This window comes from Euprymna scolopes, chromosome 36, assembly GCF_053919585.1.
Source record: "Euprymna scolopes isolate OS-2025 chromosome 36, ASM5391958v1, whole genome shotgun sequence".
NCBI classification, from domain to species: domain Eukaryota; kingdom Metazoa; phylum Mollusca; class Cephalopoda; order Sepiida; family Sepiolidae; genus Euprymna; species Euprymna scolopes.
Window position 1 is genome coordinate 74031285 of NC_136517.1, and position 21342 is coordinate 74052626.

At 31.4% G+C, this 21342-nt stretch overlaps 1 protein-coding gene across 1 annotated transcript in view; it reads left to right on the forward strand.

The window, feature by feature from the left end:
• Positions 1-20920, forward strand: part of LOC145260602 (signal recognition particle 9 kDa protein-like) — a 69676-nt gene extending 48756 nt beyond the window's left edge. Inside the window, exons 2-3 of the mRNA XM_080118895.1 lie at positions 418-486; positions 20625-20920. Of these exons, the coding sequence (XP_079975021.1) occupies positions 418-486; positions 20625-20723 (168 nt within the window). The 3' untranslated portion in view covers positions 20724-20920. The remainder of the gene's footprint in view (positions 1-417; positions 487-20624) is intronic.
• Positions 20921-21342: the final 422 nt, after the last annotated feature.

The following is a 21342-nucleotide window of genomic DNA, read 5'->3' on the forward strand; positions in this document are numbered from 1 at the left end:
CACTTTTTTTTTGTGAAAGAGCATAAAAACTGATTCTCTATTTTATATGTTGTCTATTATAAAAAAAAAAAGGGTTTTACATCTTGATTTGGTTTAGTGTATTTTTTATTTGTAAGTTTAGAAACCAAAACAATGTATGTATGTGTGTATTAAATAAATATTTAATGTATGTATTAAATATATTTATTTAAAATCCACTTCGTTTCAATAATATATCGTTTCCTTCAGGTTTAGTAACTTTTTTTTTTTTTTTTTGTAATGGTGTCACTAGAAAAATCCATAGTTTTTTAAACCTTGATTTTTAAAAATATATTGTTGGCTTCTAAAACTTATAAATTACACAATGCTTACACTGAGGAACTATTTCTACTTTTTTAAAAAATTATTTTTAATTTTTTTTTTTTTTTTTTTTTTCAGTGTCGCTTTGTCATCAAATATAGACATTGTACTGGTGAATTAAAAGTAAAAATTACAGATGACACTGTGGTAAGTACAAATCTATTTTAGTTGATGAAATCAATTCTATGAAAAATCTTTAAACTGGTGCAACCAGAATTTGGTGGAGATGAAATAAAAACAAAATGCTCATCTACATTGATAAAATTGAGATAATTTTGGATGCATTTTCAGAGAATGTAACAAATGCAAAGGACATAACTGCATCTATGAAGCAAATAATCATATAATAAAAGACAATTTAGGGCACAAGTCTACTTGGTGCGGACTTCTGGTTTTGAAGTCAGAAATTGACAAGCAGTGTTTATCAAAACTGTTTCTCATCGCTTACATTTGGTGGAATTTTTAATTTCACTAGTTTATAAATATTTAAGAGAATTAACCAAATTTCTTTTACCACAAACCAGAGTTGCAAGGTCAACAAATGATGAGCCTGTTAGCTGAAAAAAATGGCTGTATATAAAGGTTAGAAAGATATTTGTCTTAAAAATATATACTTTAAGTAGGTATTTATGAAAAATATACAAACTTCAAAAGAGATTAGTAGTTTGCTGAAAACATTGCTGGTAAATAATTAAGATGTTTATGAAGGCTGATAGCAATGCAGAAAATGGAATGGAGAAAGAATGTAAACAAAACAATTGAAGACTATATATGGCTTATTAATCTTCACATAATCTATGAATCTGAAATTTTTCACATGTCAAATCAGTAAAGATGAGACATGTTGCTAAGATATTAAAGAAATATATGGGATGGTGGAACATCTAATAATTTCGAGAGAACACTGCCCCTTCTCAAAAATACTTGATTATTTAATGATTTAGAAATTTATGAAAAGTAAGTTTATTTATTTTTTTTATTTTTTAATAAATTGTGGATGAATATGAACTTTTGACATGGATATATTCTTCTCAGACTTTTTGTTCATTCTTTTTGATGAAGATCTCTCATAGATAGTAGTGATCTCTCTTAACAGGGATATACAAGTGACTGGGGACCATTTATGAATTTGATATTCCCATTGAAACTTCCTCCAAAGGAGGAAGGCAGTTAGATGAGTGCCACAGTATACGGCTGTTGTTTTTTTAATATTTTTAGCTTTTTACTGCTTTTTGCTGACTCAAAAGTTAAGGAAACAACTTTATCATCTAGCTAAAAAGATGTTTGTTTTGTTTTAATTTTTGTAGATGAACTTTTTCATTGACTACTGAAACTTTAACGATTTAAAAAAAAAAATTTTTATTCTTAGATTTTCTTAGAGAAAGAACAATATTACAGAATTGGCTACTGTTCTTATGCAAAACATTTTAGTGTCTGCATTATTAACAAAAAAGCAATTGGCATCTAAAAATCTTTAAAAAAAAAAAAAAATCAGTATTTTCAACATCCTAAATTTTCTTTTCAGGCAAAAATATATTACAGACTCAACAGCTATCATTACAGTGGAAGCAAAAATTAAAGAATTAACCTGGATGAAACAGTTGAATTGGATATAAGTTAAATTTTGCTGCCGATTTGATCCCTTGCTTAACTTGATCCTTTATGTCGATGGCGAGATTGTTTTCAATCATTTGATAGTTAAACGACTATTTTTATTCTCTAGTCCATTTTCCCAATATTATTTCCACTATTCAGAGGAGGAGCACAATTTAATTATAGTTTATCCAATTATTTTTTTTCTGCTTTACTGTTACTAGTGTTAAGATGATGAAACTTCAGTAACTTTTTGATTTAATTCTTGAGATGCAATTGTTGACTCAAGCTCCATGGTTTTTAGAGCTTTCCCATGATGTTAAAAAACGTTTTCTTTATTCTTAGGATGAACTTTGTGAAACATTTATATTTACTGCATCTCTCTCACACATATATATATTTCTGTGGAAATATATTTTCTTATAATAATATACCAATCCTTATATAAGAAGCTCAATGTAATTAGAGCAATATAGTGAATAAATGACAAAAGACTATATTCCAAAGTTCATGATGTTGACCATCTTATAATTTATTCCTTTAATTCAGTTGACATTTACAATTCTTGACAGTATCTGTTTCGTAGTGCAAAATCAATCACTTAATTATTATATCAATCAGTGAATCTATTATGCCCTTAACTCATCAGAAGAAATAGCAACCATCAATCTGTCAAAAGGAAATAAAATGCATTTTGACATGATTAAAATCCGACAATTGAAAGAGAAAGTAGAAATACCTTTATGTTTCCATTACGCCATTTTGAATTATATATATATGTATAAATGTCTCGCTATGTCTTGAAAGATACCGGTCAGGGAAGGGGGAATGCCAACAATAATCATCTGATTGATACTAAATGCATGAATAATGCTCAACAATATAAAATTCATTATATTTATATTGATATAATTGAAAAGAATGAATTTGTAAAAAGTATATCCTTTATCTTTCTTTATATGTAAAAGTAGTAAATTTCTTTAGTATTACTTAGTCTGGTATTCAACCAATTAAGCACTTAGTTATTCATGACACACTCTAAAAATTTATGAATAAATGCAAAAGTTGAATGAATTGCTAGCACTAATGGTAAAGTCAAAATTCCCTATTTTAAATTAAGTTTACACAATATACGCACAATATTTTTTTGTACTGCTTATGAATATGTGATATCTGTCTCAAGGATAACTAATTTGCATATTTGTTTTGAAAATGGAACTTTCATATTTATTTATTATTCTGTTTTTAATATAAGAAATAAATTTTTTTGCAATATTGTTTTATTTACTGGACAAATAGCATTTGTGTCCAAATGTTCCTTTCTTGATTTTCCAAAAATTGCATTTTATTTTCCCCGACAAAACCGACAAGCAGCCACCTCTACAAAATAGAGATCCTTAGATATAAGAAAGCTTTCTACTCTAAGTTTCTTCCCCAGAAATACTAGACTTCCAAGTTCCTGCTTTCCCAACTGTACTGACATGCAGAAGTTCAAGCGTAATATCAGTGGATATCTTGCTGCTCAACTCCCTACATAGTATCCCTGCAACTTATGTCCCTGATAGTAGCCCCATACAGCAAAGTGGTACTGTTCCTTATTTGGGATGAAAATGCAATTAAAAAAAAAAAAATTCAATTGAAATGTTAAATATTTTTTTCTTTTTTCACATTTAAAACATAAATTTGTATCAAAATTACTAAAATGTTAATAATATTGAATAAATGATTGTATTTAAAACACATTAAAGATGCAAAATATTAAGAACAATGGATTTTTTTTTTTTTAAGTTGAAATATATCTGATCAATTTCGGACTATAACAGGTCCATCTTCGGGAAGTGAAAGTGTTCTGTTGACTGTCCTCTTTTTTCCTCGCAATTAAAATCCTTATGTTCAACGCATGCTACTATTGTTGTTGATAAATGCACGAGGTGTGAGCGAAAGTGTGTTCGCTTAAAGGTATAAGAATTAGTATTAAAGCTTTTGGAAGTATTCTTAGGAATTTAAAAGTATTGAATAAACATAAAAAATGGTTTTAGAACACGTTAAAATTTAATGTTTTTAATTGTTTATATAAATAAATAAGAAAGTGTTTCACATTTACAATAAAGTTAGGTATAAAATGTTTATTTTAAATTAATTTTTAAGTTATTTCAAGTAGCGAACTTTGTGAATAGATACTAATCCGACAAAACTAGCTAGTATTCAATAAGTTTTTTTGTTTTAATTTTTCCACTATGATCAAAACATATTGCTCTTGCTTGGAACGTAAGGAGCTATTATTTGGGATCTCATCTAACTGGAAACTTTATAAAGTTGAATAGTGAGATGTCTGTTCACATTACATTTGCAGATTAGTAGTCGGAAAAGCAAGAGACAGGGTAGGGGATTCTAAAGTCTAACAGTCCTAGAGTATAAGGCTTTCCGGCATCTAGGGACCTTAACAATGAAGGGGTGGGATTTTGCTGTGTATCAGATTAGTTGGGAGAGCACAAGTGCTATGAGTTCATCAGAGCATATTTCATGAAATTACTTGTAAAACAGGTGCAGGGATGCAATATTGTGGCAATGGAACAGAGGTTGGAGCTTGGCCAATGATGTGAGACTTATTTATATTTGAGACTCTTATTTGGGCCCTACTTAAAAGTGAGGGACTAGTGGTAGATGCAGCAGTCAAAATGTGCATGGTTAGTAAGTTGCATTAGAAAGTCCTTGTTTCCATTGCTAGGCTGCCAGTGAAGTCTAAAAATGGTCTTTGCTGTTTAGACAGAATCAATTGAACATAAAATCAATTACAATGACTTGTTACAGACTGGAGACATGAATGTAAGGAAATGTTTGGACTGTTACAGAGATCTTAGAAAGATAAAAATGTACTCTTGCTTTGTTGGGAGGCAGAAGTGGGGGGTGTCAGACTGCTATGTTCATTAACTCACTCTCTCAATTTAGTTTGAACAATATTATGATCGACCAAAGCACTTCATATCTAGACAAACTCACATCGAATGATCTCTAAATGTTTTTATAGCCACCTTTTTTCATTGCCTACTGTTATTCATCTCTTATATTTCTTTAACATATGCACAATAAATCCCGGGCCTAACTTATAAGAAAGCAACTTTTAGGCAAAATTCAATTTTCTTCATCAGTATAAGTTCCTTCTTGGGTGATAGACTGATTTCTCTAACAATTTTTTTTTTTTTTTTTTTTTTTTTTGCCTCAAAATGTATTAATTTCTGATATAATCTCATTGGAGACAAATATCTTTCCCTAGAGCAAATGTGAAGGGTAGGAATTGCATTTTTTTTTTTTTGCCATCATTGCAATAGGTTTGTGATATGGTGCATTTTCTTGGTGACAAAACTTTAGTATTTATTTGTGGCCGTTTTATTTCTTTTTCTTTTTTGTCAAGGAAGGAAATTGATTTACAAAATAACTTGTACATCTCAAAATACAGAGGCCAAAACCTTGCCTGATTTTATTTATTTATTTTTGACAGCTTTTATCGGCTACTGTCCACTTTGAAGTGAAGTGGTGGGTCCAGGTTTCATCCATTATCACATATTGATGCAAAAACTTTTGCTGCATCAAAACTGTTGCAAACATGGCACCCACTTTGAACACCGTTTTGTCACTGGAAAATGTTTGTGCAAAATATGATATATAAAACTCCTCTGTGCTATCTCATGCAACTTTAATTTATGTTCAAGTTTAACCCTTATCGTCGAGTGGCCTTCAGTCTTTGATAAGTGGTGACTCCCTTGTAAAAAAAAAAAAAAAAAAAATTCCAGGCTTATTGTTGGGTTTGGGTGATATGAGTGTCCAGCCCCATTTGTCTGTACAACCGCATTTAAAGTCTGCATACTACCTCTTAACAGTTGTTTCTGATGAAGTAGTGCTTTGCTTGAACGGTATTCTTTTCCATCGGAAATCAATGCATTACTAATAGATGAAATTCAAATTTTTTCAATGTTTTGGAAATTTGCAACAGTAGATTTATTTAAATAACTGTAATTAGTAAACTAAAACTTCAATTAGGCTTATGCATTGACATATGCCATTTGAAGGTTAGTATTTTATAAAAATCATGATACAATAGAGTGCGTAAATATCTCCACTGAAAAATCTGTCAAAATTTGAATATCCAGTGTAGCAGCAAGCTTTGCAAACATACTAGAAAGAACGGTTGGAAAAAAAGTCATGCACCATCCACATGACTATGAAATGTCTACAGCCACGTACCTAGAAAACGGAGCAACTCATTTTGGGCTCTTTGAAATGGTCATCTCTGCTGGCAACAGTTACATTGAAAAATAATATATGTAACTCTAACTGTTGCTAAATTTACTGTCAGATCTCTGCGTGTATAACTTTTGTTCTTGCCTTTTTTGTCAAATATCAAATTCTGCAACATCCTGTATGTTACAAAAACAAAAAAAAAACAAAACAAATAGAATGACCCAAAACTTTCAAATTAGAAGTTATTGCATCTGTATACTGCCAGGTTTTCTTTACTTGTATGCAAATCAAGGAATTGGAGTGAAAGTGTGTGTGTGTGTGTGTGTGTGTGTGTGTGTGTGTGTGTGTGTGTGTGTGTGTGTGTGTGTGTTGTAGTGGCTTGATTGCAGTAACTGTTACATATACAACTTTCCTGATTTAGATAATTAATCTCAACCTCTGATTGGCTACTTAGTCAGTCAATGTCAATCTGATAAGCCATATATATTTAGTCAATAGTAAAACATTATTTGAATTTAACTTTTTTGTCCATTTAACCTAATGAAGCATAATTTTAGTATTAAAGAAAGAAATATCAGGTGATTTACATTAGGTATTGAAGAACTCTTGCCATTAATTAATGGACAACTTCAAATGTATAAAACTATTTGCAACTCATAATGGTTCTTACATTATTTATTCTCAAACTGTTTTCCTCATTAAAGAGCACTGCATATGCAAGACTACAGTGACCTTTTAAGTAAGCCAAGTATAGAGGTGAACAAAATATAGGATCCAAGAATTAACAAAGGACAGATAATCGCAGAATTATAAGTGGCAAATATTTAATTACAATATAAGTTTTGGTGAAACAGGTGGATGTCGTAAGGGGTGGGGGGTCTACAGTTTTAATTTTGTAGTTGGCTTTCTCGCCTTTGGGATGAAGAGTTGGGTTAACAATTTTTGGCAAAAACTGGTGTTTGTTTTTTGTTTTGTGGAAAGAGACAAGATAAACCTTTTTTTTTTTTTTTTTTTTTTTTTTTTTTTTTTTTTACACATTCCACTCATTTGTGAGTTTGGTTTTTATATTTTTCATTTTAGTTTAGTTCTGTTAAATCAAGGGGATCTTTCTTGGAACTAACATGATTTCTTTAGGTATCACAAGTTGACAAGAAAGTTCTTGCCTTTTTTAACTTCTAATTTCAGATGAACATATCTCAGCTCAAACAGAAATTTATTGATCGAAATAAGCACCATCAAAATCGACACACTTTTGCCAACGCAAACCAAGTGTATTTATGTCAGTAATGTAAAAATCTTGCGTTCTGGTTATGATGAAGTTGAAGGCGTTTTTGATATCGCTTAGACTTTTAGAGCATTTCTGACGTAAAAAGTTGTAGAGATGCTTGAAAAAGGGGTAGTCGGTAGGTGAGAGGTCTGGAGAGTATAACGGATGAGGCAGTTTCATAGCCCAAGTTGTTCAACTTCTGCAGGGTCTGTTTAGCAACGTGCAGTTGGCATTGTGGAGGAGAATTGTGAGGCGCCCATTCATTAAGTTCTTTATCATTCCAATCTCTCAATTGGTTGGAAATTATGTTACATCTAATTCAGAGGCAAGTTCTCAAACAGTTGTGCGTGGATTGGCTTCAACTAAAGCTCTTAATTAATCATTGCCAACATTTGATGGCCAACCACTACGCTCTCATGAAGACTCGTCACCGCCATAAAATTTCTTAAACCACTATTGTGCTGTGCATTTAGTAGTGATTCCTGGGCCAAACGCGTCATCGCTATCACAAGCTGTTTCAGCAGTTTTTTGGCCTTGCTTGAATTGAAATAAGAAAATTGTGCAAATTTGCTTTTTTTTTTTACATCTTGTATTCAAAAAATACAAAAAGACAATTGTTTTAAAACGATTATAATATAAACGATTAGATAGAGCGAGAAACGCGCCTTAAAATGATATATAAAGTAAAGATATTATAATGAAAATTTATTTGAAAATACATCATTTGGAATCAAAATTAAAAAATTCCACAAAAACTTTCCTGTCAACCTAATATGATGTGTATTGCTGTAGTTTGATAGATGTAAATCCACAAAAACTCCAGCATTTATTAGAGTTCAATGGCAAGAAGAACGTTATAGAATTTTTAAAAATAAAGACAAAAGAAAGAGGGATGAATCACAAAATCTCTATCCAACCCTTCTCTCTCTCTGTTTGTCTGTCTCCCTCTTTATCCACCCTCTCTCTGTGTCTACCCATCCTTTCTCTCTCTCTCTCTGTCTACCCATCCTTTCTCTCTCTCTCTGTCTACCCATCCTTTCTCTCTCTCTCTGTCTACCCATCCTTTCTCTCTCTCTCTGTCTACCCATCCTTTCTCTCTCTCTGTCTACCCATCCTTTCTCTCTCTCTGTCTACCCATCCTTTCTCTCTCTCTGTCTACCCATCCTTTCTCTCTCTCTGTCTACCCATCCTTTCTCTCTCTCTGTCTACCCATCCTTTCTCTCTCTCTCTCTCTGTCTACCCATCCTTTCTCTCTCTCTCTCTCTGTCTACCCATCCTTTCTCTCTCTCTCTCTGTCTACCCATCCTTTCTCTCTCTGTCTTTCTCTCTCTCTCTACCTTTCATACTCTGTCTCCGTACTCCTCTACATCTCTCTCTATTGCTCTTAATCTACCTCTCTTTATCTTCCTTTCTATCTCTACCCATTCCTCCCCCATTTTTCTCTTGGCAGAAACAGTTAACGTTGTTGTTAGTTTGAGAATTTAATATTGGTAAGTTCTTTTATATAAAAAAAATAGGAAGTACAGATGTAGGTAATTGGAGGCAAAATTACTTATTAAGCCTATCTTATATTTGTTATGGGGGAAGTGGGAATTGTAATTAAGGAGAAAGCCATTAGTACTTGTGGTTTCTATGTACGTACATCAAGTTAATGTAAACAGTATCCCATATCTTTCGTCTTAATTCTTTCCTAAAAAGTCATCGCTTGTAATTTTTCTCTTGTAATCTTATCTTAAATAACACATGGCGGTAATGAAAGCAAGGAAATATTGTTTTTGATTTCACCCCCCCCCCTCCTTTATTTCCAACTTAAATCTGATTCTGCTATTAAATTGTACTTTTTTTTCTCATTTACTTGTCCATCTTTAATCCCAAAATAGAAAAAAAAAAAATTCTTCATGTTTATATTTATATTGTTTCAAAGTAATTCACTTGCATCATCATTGCAGACATCAAGTGTAATATGATGCTAAAATAGTTTGGCAGAATCTTAAAATGTCTATTCTACTTCTTAAGGAGGAGATAAAGTAACAGCAAAGTATATGCAGCTTACTTTATTTTTCCTTCCATTTCCTGACACTATCGGCAGACTAGATCAGAATTTTCTTTGAATCGTCCCTTCACTCTTTGCCTCATTTTTGGAGATCTTGAAATGGATAATTCACTTTATCTCATCTGGACATATTATAGGAGTAGACATCCTTTACAATCAGTTTGACAGTAACTTTGTTGCTGTTGGTCTGAGATATGGTTCTGGTGAGTTTTAAGAGGTCCATCCTCCCAGTCTTTACCTTTCTCTAATCTTCTGAGCAACTCACCATACTGGAGAATGATGATGATAGTGTGCTGGTTTTTCAAAACCACTCCTGATCCTGAATCTGTCCTCCTGGGGAGTAGGTAAGTGAAATGAGTAAGCTATCAAGTTGGCAATCCAAACACCACTCATTTTGACTTTAACTCCGACCTAAGGACCAGTAATAATTTCTATCATATAAAATACTAGCAGTTCAGCCCGGCTTTGCTCGGGCCCTATGTACTGTTCATAATTTTAAGCGCATATATATATATATATATATATATATATATATATATATATATATATATATATATATATATGTATGTATGTTTATTAAAAAGTTTGACTCGTGTCCAGGTAACCTGCATCTAAGATTTCAAGTGTTTAGACCCAAAATTGGCTGAATAGTTTGGTAGACCGCAAAGGTAAAATTTTTTAAACTTTGACCCCTTAACAGCCAAATTTCTGTCTGAAAACTAATTAAAAAGATTTCTCAAATCTGAATACTCCTTATGTCAAATCTCAAGTCTGTAGACTGAAAATCGACATAGTAGTTTGGTAGGGAAATGTATGCACACACACACACAGACAATTTCACTTTTATAGATTATTTAAAGCATTTTATTTTAATGTAGATGGGCATGTTTTTGCAAAACTAAAGATTCATTTTTTTTTTTTTTTTTTTTAGTAATAGATAATATATAATCTATAACCCAAATAATTCGCTCATAAACCAGTTAATTTTACTCTCGACAGCCTTGTTTGCTGTGCACAATTTCTTTGTTTTATGTCTGGATCTGATATCTATTATTATTAGTAGTGGAGATATGTGTCTGAAACTGAAACTAATTTACTGTATGGACGAATTGTCAACTTTAACTTTTAAAAGGAAGGCCAAAGTGAGACTCAATCTCTGGTTTGAGACATGCTTTGAACCACCAAGCTAAACGGGATAGGCACAATTTTTTACACATTCGTTTTATATTGACAACATTTTTTAAGATTTTATTCTGGTCACAATAAAATAACAGTTGTGTTTGTTATTTATTACTAATGGAGATTTGGTATCTATCTGTTTGAAGCAGAAACTATACTATTACTTCAAGTAATTGCATTATAATATATTTTAATGGCCTTTTCTGGGATCAGAGGGTAAGATACTATATGTTCTGTTGTCATAAGACCATCTCCGTAAGCATTACTACCTCTGTTGGGAAGATGGGTTAATAAAAAAATCGTCACAATTTGCTGTTTGTTAAAAAACTCAACACTTACATTATATATACTAGCAAAAACATGCAAACAATGGAGGAGCACATTTTGCTTGTTTAAAAAAAAAAAAAAAATGAATAAATGCAAAAGTTATTTTCATTTATCACTTCCATATTATCTGAATGGCTTAAAGTTATTGTAATTAATACATATATTTTAAATATTGTGTAATATATATATAGTACATATGAAAATTAGGCATCTATCTATGAGTATTTCATAACTACCCTTTAAAACGTTTTATAATAAATTGTTTTGTTATTAGTTTTGTTGTCACATTTTTTTTCTGTATATTTGCAATAGTTTCGTCAGTATTAATAATAATTAAAAGTAATTAAAAAATAAGGATAAATTACAGAAGTCTTAAACTATATTAGTTAATTATCAAGGGATATAACTTAAATTCAGCTTGTATATCTTAGGAAGATACACCAATGAGACATATGAGAAAGGCATAAAAGTTTATAAAGAGAGGGAGGTAATTTCTCCCTCTCTCTCTGTGAAAGGAGTTCTTAAAAACAATTTTTTTTTAATTTGGTGGCGCTTTCACTCCCTCTCCTTCAACAACTCTCTCTCTCTCTCATAATATTAATTTTTCTTTGTTTTTAAGACACCCCCTCCCTATTATTTAAAATAAAATCGTACAGAATTCGATTTTGAAACAATTTATTTTAATATGGGTAAAGTCAGAATTTCTTTAGTGCTTAATATGATGTCACCAACATAATCACCATCTTCACTGATCAAACAATCTTATTTTTTCTTTTTTTCCTTTTGTGTGTGTTAAGTGATAAGGTACATACCAACACAAAATGTCCTCAGGTAGGGGGGAGGGGGTCCCTCGGCCCAAAGCCAACAGTGTAAGCCAGGGTTTCCCAAACTTAAGAATATTATGGAGCTCCTTAGCAGGGCAAAGATTTTTCATGGAGCACTAACGAGATAATTTCTAAAATAAATATGTAAAACATTAATTTAAAATTTTTACACTAACTAATGGTAATGTTGACAGCTTTTTGCTTTTGATTAATCAAAAATTGTTGCATTTTTTAAAATTTATTATTTTCTTTTTCATGAACCATTTTAGAGCTCTTTACACCTGTAGTTATATATCATATCTCTTTCCAGTAAAAAAGGTCAATAATTAAATGTCTGATATGGCTTTTATCTTGTTGGCTGAGGTATAGTTGATTTGTCTTGTGGATTTCTAGGCGGTCCACCTTCCCAGCTAGTTTCCTTTCATCTTTTGGGTGAAGCAAGTTATTGCTTGCTACTTGAGGCACCCTTACTAGAGAATGTAGGTAATTCTTAATAGGCCGAAGTGCATCTTTAGAGGTGCTAGCTTGACTCTCTCCCGGCTTCTGAACTTGTCACATTTTCCTGCAGTGGGAAGTTAGAAAGTAAGTAAAATACAAAATGGTTTAGCGTATCTTATATAAATCTCAAATGTCTGTGTGTGTTCGTATGTCTGCTAAAAACTTTTGTCATCCGTATCATTGCAGCATGGACATGATATCATAAGAAAGAGTGATTTCTCAGACAAATTATATCAAAAAATTAGAAAAATTGGTCAATTATTTCATGCAGAAATGTTTTTTTTTTTTTTTGGGGGGGGGGGTAAGGTAGTCATGTAAAAAATCTTTGCTACTGTGCTAAATGTTAAACATGCATGCGCAGACGCGAGTTTCTAACTTTTTTTTTTAAATAAATGCATTTACAATATGATAGAATCGTTAGAATCTTTATCCGACGGATAGGGTGCTCGCTTTATAGACTTTTATGCTGTGCGAGTTCGCACCTGGCAAACTTTTTTTTTTTTCCTCAACCAGGCAACGCAGAGCGCACCCCCCTTTCCAAGTCAGTATATAAACTAGCAGGACCTGTGGAAATTCTATGCAAGGAGAAATTTATTTAATCAACAAATATGATGAGGCTGATATTTTTCTGTATAACAAAAAAAAAAGTTAGTTTTTAGAGAGAAAACTCAATAACACACATCAAATGAGTTTATTAACATTTCTATGGAAATAATGTCCATTGTATTTTAAATATAGAACTTACCCAAATTAAATTGATAAGTGCTACTAAAGTAATATTGCTACATAGTTCAATACAATAAAAAAAAAATCACATTGTCAGAGATGATCTTTACTTTACTCTTTCAGTCTAGCACCACTTGGCAGACAATGTTTTTTTTTTCTTCATTTTTTTTTTTTTTTTTTCTTCATTTTTTTTTTTTTTTTTTCTTAATTTTTTTTTTTTTTTTTTTCTTTAACAGAATGTTTCGCTTCCTTCAGTGATGAACCGCATCAAGTTAGAATTATGAATTCCTTTTTCGCACCATTACAACAATAATCATATTATTATTATTATTATTATTATAATTATTATTATTATTATTATTGTTATTATTGTTATTATTCTTATTATTATTATTATTATTCTTATTATTATTATTATTATTATTGTTATTATTGTTATTATTGTTATTATTATTATTATTATTATTATTATAATACTAAAAAACGGGGCTACAGCAAAGAGAGATCATTCATATTCTTGTTCAGGGTTTCCAGATTAGCCTTTTTTTTTTTTTAAATCCGTGTTACCTTTAAAAATTGTATTCGATCCTTTTAACTTAAGGAAGGGATGTGTAGAATGCATAGATTGGTTTCTGTAGTAAACTACAATTGTGTACTTTTTTGTAGTTGAGAGATGAGAGGCTGTAGTATAAAGTTGCCCCCCCCCCACACACACACACACACACTGCCTTCTACTTCCAAACACCAAAAAGTGTGAGTGTTATTTGTAGAATACATGAGCCGGCCCTTCCCATATTTCTCAGCATCCTTACCTTGAAAACATCTGTTTCCTTAGTTAAAGGTTTTTATTCTATATATTATCATTTCTCTGTTGGGAGAAAGAAATATGTATAAACAAGATAGGGAGGGGTGGGAGTAATTCCTTTTTATGGATTTTTATCTTTCTAAAAACCTATTTTTCCCTAAACTACCTTTTGCACTTTCAGCTTTGGCCATTGATTTCAAAGTATCTTCTTATAAAGGATCTTCTTATAAAGGAGACTTTGTGCCTGTTAACGAAATGATATCAACTTTTGCAAAGATGTCTGAAAATTGAAAAATTCTCTTAATATTACTACTACTCTTAGTATTTGCAGTCATGTGTGACCCATGGAAATTTGGAAGCATCTAAACTGATGAATAGTAAGTAATGTAAATTGGCTATAAAATTTTAAGCAAATCTGTATGGATTAAAAGATTGAAAGTTTTGGAAGTTATTTACAACATTTTGTCAGTAAACTTGGAAGAATACCCATCCCAAGACAGTTAAAATTAATTTCCACAAACAGTTCTTCACCGCTTTTATGCCCCCTACAAAGATAAAAATCAACATACTATACCTTATGTCTAGAATTCTTATTTTAATCAAAATCTATTAAATGATTTTTTTTTAATTTTCGGAGGAGCTTGTTTTCCCCAATATCATGGGGAAACAAATAAATGAAACGGCGGAAAGCTGAACTGGCCTTCAGCCAATGTTCATTTCTCTACCTGTGTGAACTCCTTCATGTAGCAAGTCAACTTTTTGATTGACATCGCTTAATTTGAACGCTTTTCACTTCCTATGGCTTCATAGCGTAGCGGTGTCATATTTTCTTTCACTTTCTTTTCCACCTTTGCGTCATGGATTCGAGCCTGCCTGCCTATTAACACTTTTTTGTGCTCAACACACACCTCCAAGCACCCGGGAAACACCAGGTACCCCCACTAGTTATATAGAAATGAAAACATTACCTTGGCAAAATTAGTTCTAAAATTCATTGGACAGAGTGCAAAAAATAATCTCTAATCTAATCTATTAGGTCCCACACTGTCTGCTAAGCTCCAGCCCCAGTTGCATTATCATAGTATTGTATCCTTATGCCTGTTTTACAAGTACTTCTAAGGAATGTGCTCTGAGAAACACATTGTATTTGTACTCCACAATTTAAATACTCCAAACCCATCCAACTGGCAGCAAAATCCCACCTCTTCACTGTAAAGGCCCCTAAATGCTAGACGATTTTCTACTTTGAAAGCTTCTTTGCTTGGACCATTTGCCTTTAGAATTCCCTTTCTACTCCCTGTTTCCTTGATCGTACAAACATCCAGAAATTTAAATAAACAAATATCTGGCTACCTCCAAGTCATAACTTGGTGTTCAACTAGATGCTTCTTTGCTCTTCCCCCTAAAATGTAAACATTTCTCAAAGACTTGACTGGTTAGTATAAACTTTAGTGTCTGCATTTTACTTCTAAACAAATAATCATGCTTCGTATTTTAACAGACTTCTAAAATGTCATGTTTTACTCAGAAAAGCTAGGAAGAATGTACACGTATCCAAGGCAATGGCAGAAACCGACATTCAGTCAGTAGTGGAATAGGGCCATAAGTGAATAGTAACATTGCTGCTACTAAGACTAAGCTTCTTACCTTTATTAACACCTATGAAAATCCTTCTCCACCACAGATTGCCATGATAAATAACACCTTATCTGAGAACCCATTCTTCAAACTTCTCAGATTAATATTCACAAGTAATATGAATCAGAACAAATGCAAGAGGACATTGCCATGGTTATTGCAAAGAAGGTGGACTCCCTCTACTGTGCTAGAAAAATACTGGCACCATAGAGTATCCTAAATCTTTACAAAGCTACAATTCACCAATGCATGGACTATTGTTGCCGCATTTGGGCCGGTACATCTACCACTAGTTTCTCCCTCTTAGATAGGGTCCAAAACAGAGTCTCAAATCTAATAGGTCTTGCACTATCGGCCAACCTCCAACCCTGTCCCATCACCACAATGCTGCATCTCTGCATCTGCTTTACAAGTACTTTAATGGAATATGCTCTGATGAATTTGTAATGCTTGTGTCCCCTTAACGTAAATACTTCAGACTTAACCCAACCAGCAGCAAAATTCTACCTCTTCACTGTTTAGGTTTTTAGATGCCAGAAAATTTTCCACAATTATCATTTCTTTCCTTGGGTTGCTAAACTTTGGAATTCCCTCCCTATAACCTGTTTCCCTGACTGTACTGTACTACCTTGCAGAAGTTTAAATGTAATGTGAACGAATACCTCGCTGCTCTGAGCCCCCCCCCCCCCCCCAGTTCCGTGTTAGACATGATCCTATAGCCTCTTACGTTCCAACTAGCAATATGGCTTGTTTGAGGTGAAAAAAAGTTTTTATTTTTTTAAGTTACTTATTTCTATTAGGTAATCAAAATAATCCATTTCCTAATTTGATGAAATTAACATATTCTAATTTTAGAAATGTTCATTTAGATTTTAAGGCAAATATTTTCAGACCTTTTTTTTTAACTGACATTCAAATTTGCTTCAGGAAATAGATTAAAGTTATCTTTAAAAACGTTACAAATTTCCTATCGCTCTCAGTGATACATGAACATGTTTGTTCAGTCCATCTTGTTTATGGGTCAATCCTTATCTATTCTCGACTACACATTTTCTAGAATAAAAATAAATACTGACACATTTGGCATGCAAAGAATTTTTTGTTTCTGAATTTTTAGATGGGATTGATAATTCAGATTACTGTTTTCATCATGAGTGTTATTCACAAGTTTCAGTCGATGTAACTCTTCAGATGTATCTCTCTGTCAAACTCTGTCAATCTCTCTGTCAAACTCTGTCAATCTCTCTGTCAAACTCTGTCAATCTCTCTGTCAAACTCTGTCAATCTCTCTGTCAAACTTTGGCAATCTCTCTGTCGAACTCCTGAAGGGTGGAGGTTACGCCCCCTCCCCCCCCCCTAAACATTGTGCAAATAACATTCAAGATGAGAACAGTAGTTCAAATAAGCCAAATAAGACTAAATAGTTTTTTTGTCAGAAATTGAATTTTGTTATTTCATTCAATAATATCTTAAATTCCTTTAAATTCGCACAAGTCAGAGTTGATATAATTATTGATAAATTTTTCTATTACACATAAAAACACTGACGTGTATGTGTGCATATATATATATAATTTCAAATTTGTTTCAAAAGAACATTTTAATTCCTACAATTGTTTCTGCCCATTTTAAAACATTCTCTTGATAACAAACTAAAGATGTTTTATGTGAGGCGAATAAATATCGAGATTTCGAAATAACATCAGGTTTAATATTAACCATTAAAAGAAGAGTAGAATGTTGACATTAGGTTTATTTTTTGGCAATATCATAACCCTCACTTCCTTTATTTTTGTCCATTAGTCCTCACCTTGCATAAGTGATTTTTCTGACAAAGGGGGAAGAATTGCTGTTTTCTGGGTTGGAATCTATCAATCTTACATTTATCATTGTGTAGGTTTTAACCGCAAAGTAAATTAAAAAAAATTTTTTTTTTATATCAAGTAGCTTCATGACATGCCGATTGACTTGATGACTTGGGGCGATTTTCATTAAAACAATAGGCTTCTCCATCGATCTTTTTTTAAGCACAAAAAAAAAAGACATTAACATCCTCCCCCTCCCCCTTTTTTTTTTTTTTTTGTTTATGAATAAGGAAAAAAAAAAGAAAGTATATATTACAAAAAAATAACTTTTTTCTTTTTCTTGTGTATCCTCTTAATTAATGGACAAATGGCAGACATTATGAAAGAAAATAACTTTTTTTAAGTGTCAATACTAGTTTTGACATTTACCTAGAGAGGAATGTACCTACAAAGATTTTCATTGGTCCGAGGGGGGGGGGGCAATAAAGAGAATTTGGAATGTTAACTTTTTTTTGTTAGCTTAATTTGATGGTGAAACCATTCACTAAAGAAGTTATTTGAAATTATCTTAACTTTATCAAGAGAATGCTTTAAAATGAGCTCGTATGAATTAAAATGTTTTTTGTTGTTGTTTTTTTTTAACTTGGAACATTTAAATCATATACTTATTATGCAATAATAATGTCCCTATAATTCTTATTTTAGTTAAAAAAAAAAATATTAAGAATCAGGGAATAATATTTTTGTGTCTATTAAAAATGAAAGATATTCTTTCCTATATTTTTATTATCAATTAAGATTAAAGCCCCTTCTTTGCTCATAAAAATAAAAATTACATTCGTGATTATTCTTTGCTGTTTTTAAGATTATGCCTCTCTTTCTTTGTTCATAATAAATTTATAGAAGTGAGTATTGAAAGAAGCTGGTCACACAAACCTTCATTTTCTTTTTAATTCCATGTGTTTGATGTTTGTTTTCTATAGAAAGCAAAATAAAAGAATCTACATAAAATCTTGCTAGTTATATATATATATATATATATATATATATATATATATATAAACACAATTTAAGACTGTAAATTATAATTTACAAGAATTTATTGTTCAACAGGATTCTCAAAAAGAAATATTAAGATTTTTAAGTGTCCTGCTAAACAATAAATTCTTGTAAATTGTACCTATTTACTATGCCTCCCCACGGGACAGAGTTAGACACTAGGGTCGTTTTTTAACGTGGAGAAAAGGTACAAAAATAAAAATTGTCTCAGTCGTGAAGGATTTCTCCTCCACCGAAAGAACAAGAAATAGAAGTGCAGCACCTGAAGAACAGATACTACACTTTGATCTTGTCCCGAAGAAATAGTAATTTACAGTCTTAAATTGTGTTCTTTTATGACGAGCCCTATTCCCTATTTTGGTTGTATTGAGCTTTTTTTATTTGGTTGGAATTACTATATAAATATTAATATTTATATTCACATTAAGTTTACAGAGGCTCTTAGTTTGTAATCTTAATTTTTACCTCTTGATTTTGTTATATATAATGTAAAGCTGAATGTCTGTGTGTGTCTGGTCACGAATAGGCTCCTATATGGTTGACTATTTTAAAAAACTGATTACATATAATGATAGATGTATCGAGACACAGGAATGGGTATGTTTGATCTGGCAGAACGGGGGTTCATTAAAATTGTGGGGTCTGTGTTCGCGCATGGTTCACAAAGTATGGAAATTAAAAAATTAAAAAAAAAAAACGTTTACAAGTGTTTTTGATATAGATGTACATAAGAATACTTTGATAAGTATGTTTTAACTTAAATAGGGATGGTATAATAAAATTGTGGGGTCTGTGTTCGCGCCTGGCCTCCATAGAATGGAAATAGGCACAAACTTTAATAAAGACTTTTCATATCTATCTGCGTAAGTATACTTTCATAATTATGTTTTGGTTTGAAGAAATATGGTATAATAAAATTGTGGGGTGTTCGTTCGCACATGACCTCCCTAGAATGGAAATATGTCACAAAGTTTAACAAGGTTTTTTTTAATATAGATCCACAGAATATTGTGATAAGTGTTTCAGTGTGAACAGTTATGGTACAATAAATTATGGGGTTTATCTATTTTATTTTTACTTTCATCATATTTTGCTTTGGTTTTGATACCCCCAAATTCGAAGCTATCTCTTTACAACCCTTCCTTTTCATAACCTATCATATTTTTATAAATCAGAATTCATTTTCTGTAGGCTGTTTTTGAACCCAGTCAATGACGGATACTTTTGCTAGTATATATATATATATATATATATATATATATATATATGCCATCCCTACTGATTGTCATGTTTCATGTATTCCTTATAAATATTATGATTTTCCACTATATTCGTATGACACATTTTTATCATAAGAGCAAGTAGACTTCAAAAAATTATAAGATCCTGAATTTTTTTTTTTTTTTTTTTTTTTTTAGTTACAAATAGGCTTCATTACAATTTTTTTTAATCCCTGAAACTGTAAAATTGCAACAGTTTGATATTTTGGTTTCCAGAATTTTTTTTTTTGTTGTTTTTTTTTTTATAGATATTAAATAAAAAAAAAAAATGAAATATTTATGCAAATTTTATGAATTTACAGATGCATCTGTATTTTAGGCAATAAACGTAGAAAACTCATTCAAAATATGTAACTGTTTTTCTTCTGTTTTAACAAATTTTTTTTTTTTCTCCATGAAGATCATTCGGGACAAGGCATGAAGCCACTTGATGAAATGAACTAACAAAAATCAAAGATGGTCATAAAAACAGGAGATCATTATTGATCTTAAAAAAAAAAAAAAAAAAAAAAAACCCAGGCTGTATGTAGAAGGAAAACGGTCAGCAAAAAGAGTTCTGCAACCTTGCAGTTCTTGGAAAGAAACTACTGGAATAAGAATATACATTACAATGAGATATCAGAACAGCGAATTAATGGAGGCCACTAGATCAATAAATCCAACAAGCAAGAAATAGATTAGAAATTTCTGAAAAATACATGCAATAATAGAATTTATAAAAAAGACTGAGACTAGCAACATCATATCTGAGAGAAGGGTTGCAGTGATGAAGAATGGGGCCAAGCAAATTAGATATGATTTTTCACTTTTATCAAGGACCTTCAAATGAGACAAATTCAGCATCTAGAATATAGCATTATTACTTGTTTAATTAGTTTTTGTTTAGTTTGTCAAGGTACCCTGTATTTAACTGATTTTTTAATATTCTAAATTTCTTTTGGATAAAGTTTGGCAAATCTGTTTTCACAATTTTTTTTTTTTTTTTTTTTCAGTGTGTGCAATACAGGACAGAACATGCACAAGATATAAAACGGTTAGAAAAATTAACAAATCAATTGATGCGACATATGGCCTCCAAAGAAGGAAAGTGATAATTGTTGGTAACTAATGAGTAAATAACAAATGGATTTCAATTGAACTGAGCAGGCAGCCAACGGTCATATGGACATGCAGTGGAAAGCCACCATCAACTATGGCTCCTGATCAGATCAATTCCCAATTTTTTTTTTTTTTTTTTCTTTATAATAAAAAAAAAATGGGGGGATTTTAAATAAACTTTTTCTGTTTTTGTTGTTGTTTTTTGTTGTATTTATACAATGACATTTTTTTTTTTTTATGCATGTTGCAAATTTTAAATGTTTTAATATTATATATATACTAGTAGGCCGCCTAGTGTTGCCCGGACATAAAATACACTTAAATATGATATTTTAATCCACAAAGATTTCATAGTTATTATTATACAGCAAATTCTCTATTGATTTTTATTTCATACATAATATGAAGAAATGATTTCAAAAGTGAAAAAAAACCCAAAAAACTTTGGTGCCATCAGCTGAAATCGAAACCAGTGTTCCAGCCTTAGTTATAATTTAGTGTTTTAGCCTTCATTGTTACCGTCTGAGCTATCAACAGATGGATAAAAAAATGGCTAAAAATGTATATGTACATATACTTAGAAGTTAGTTGATTTACTCCTGTCAAAATCAA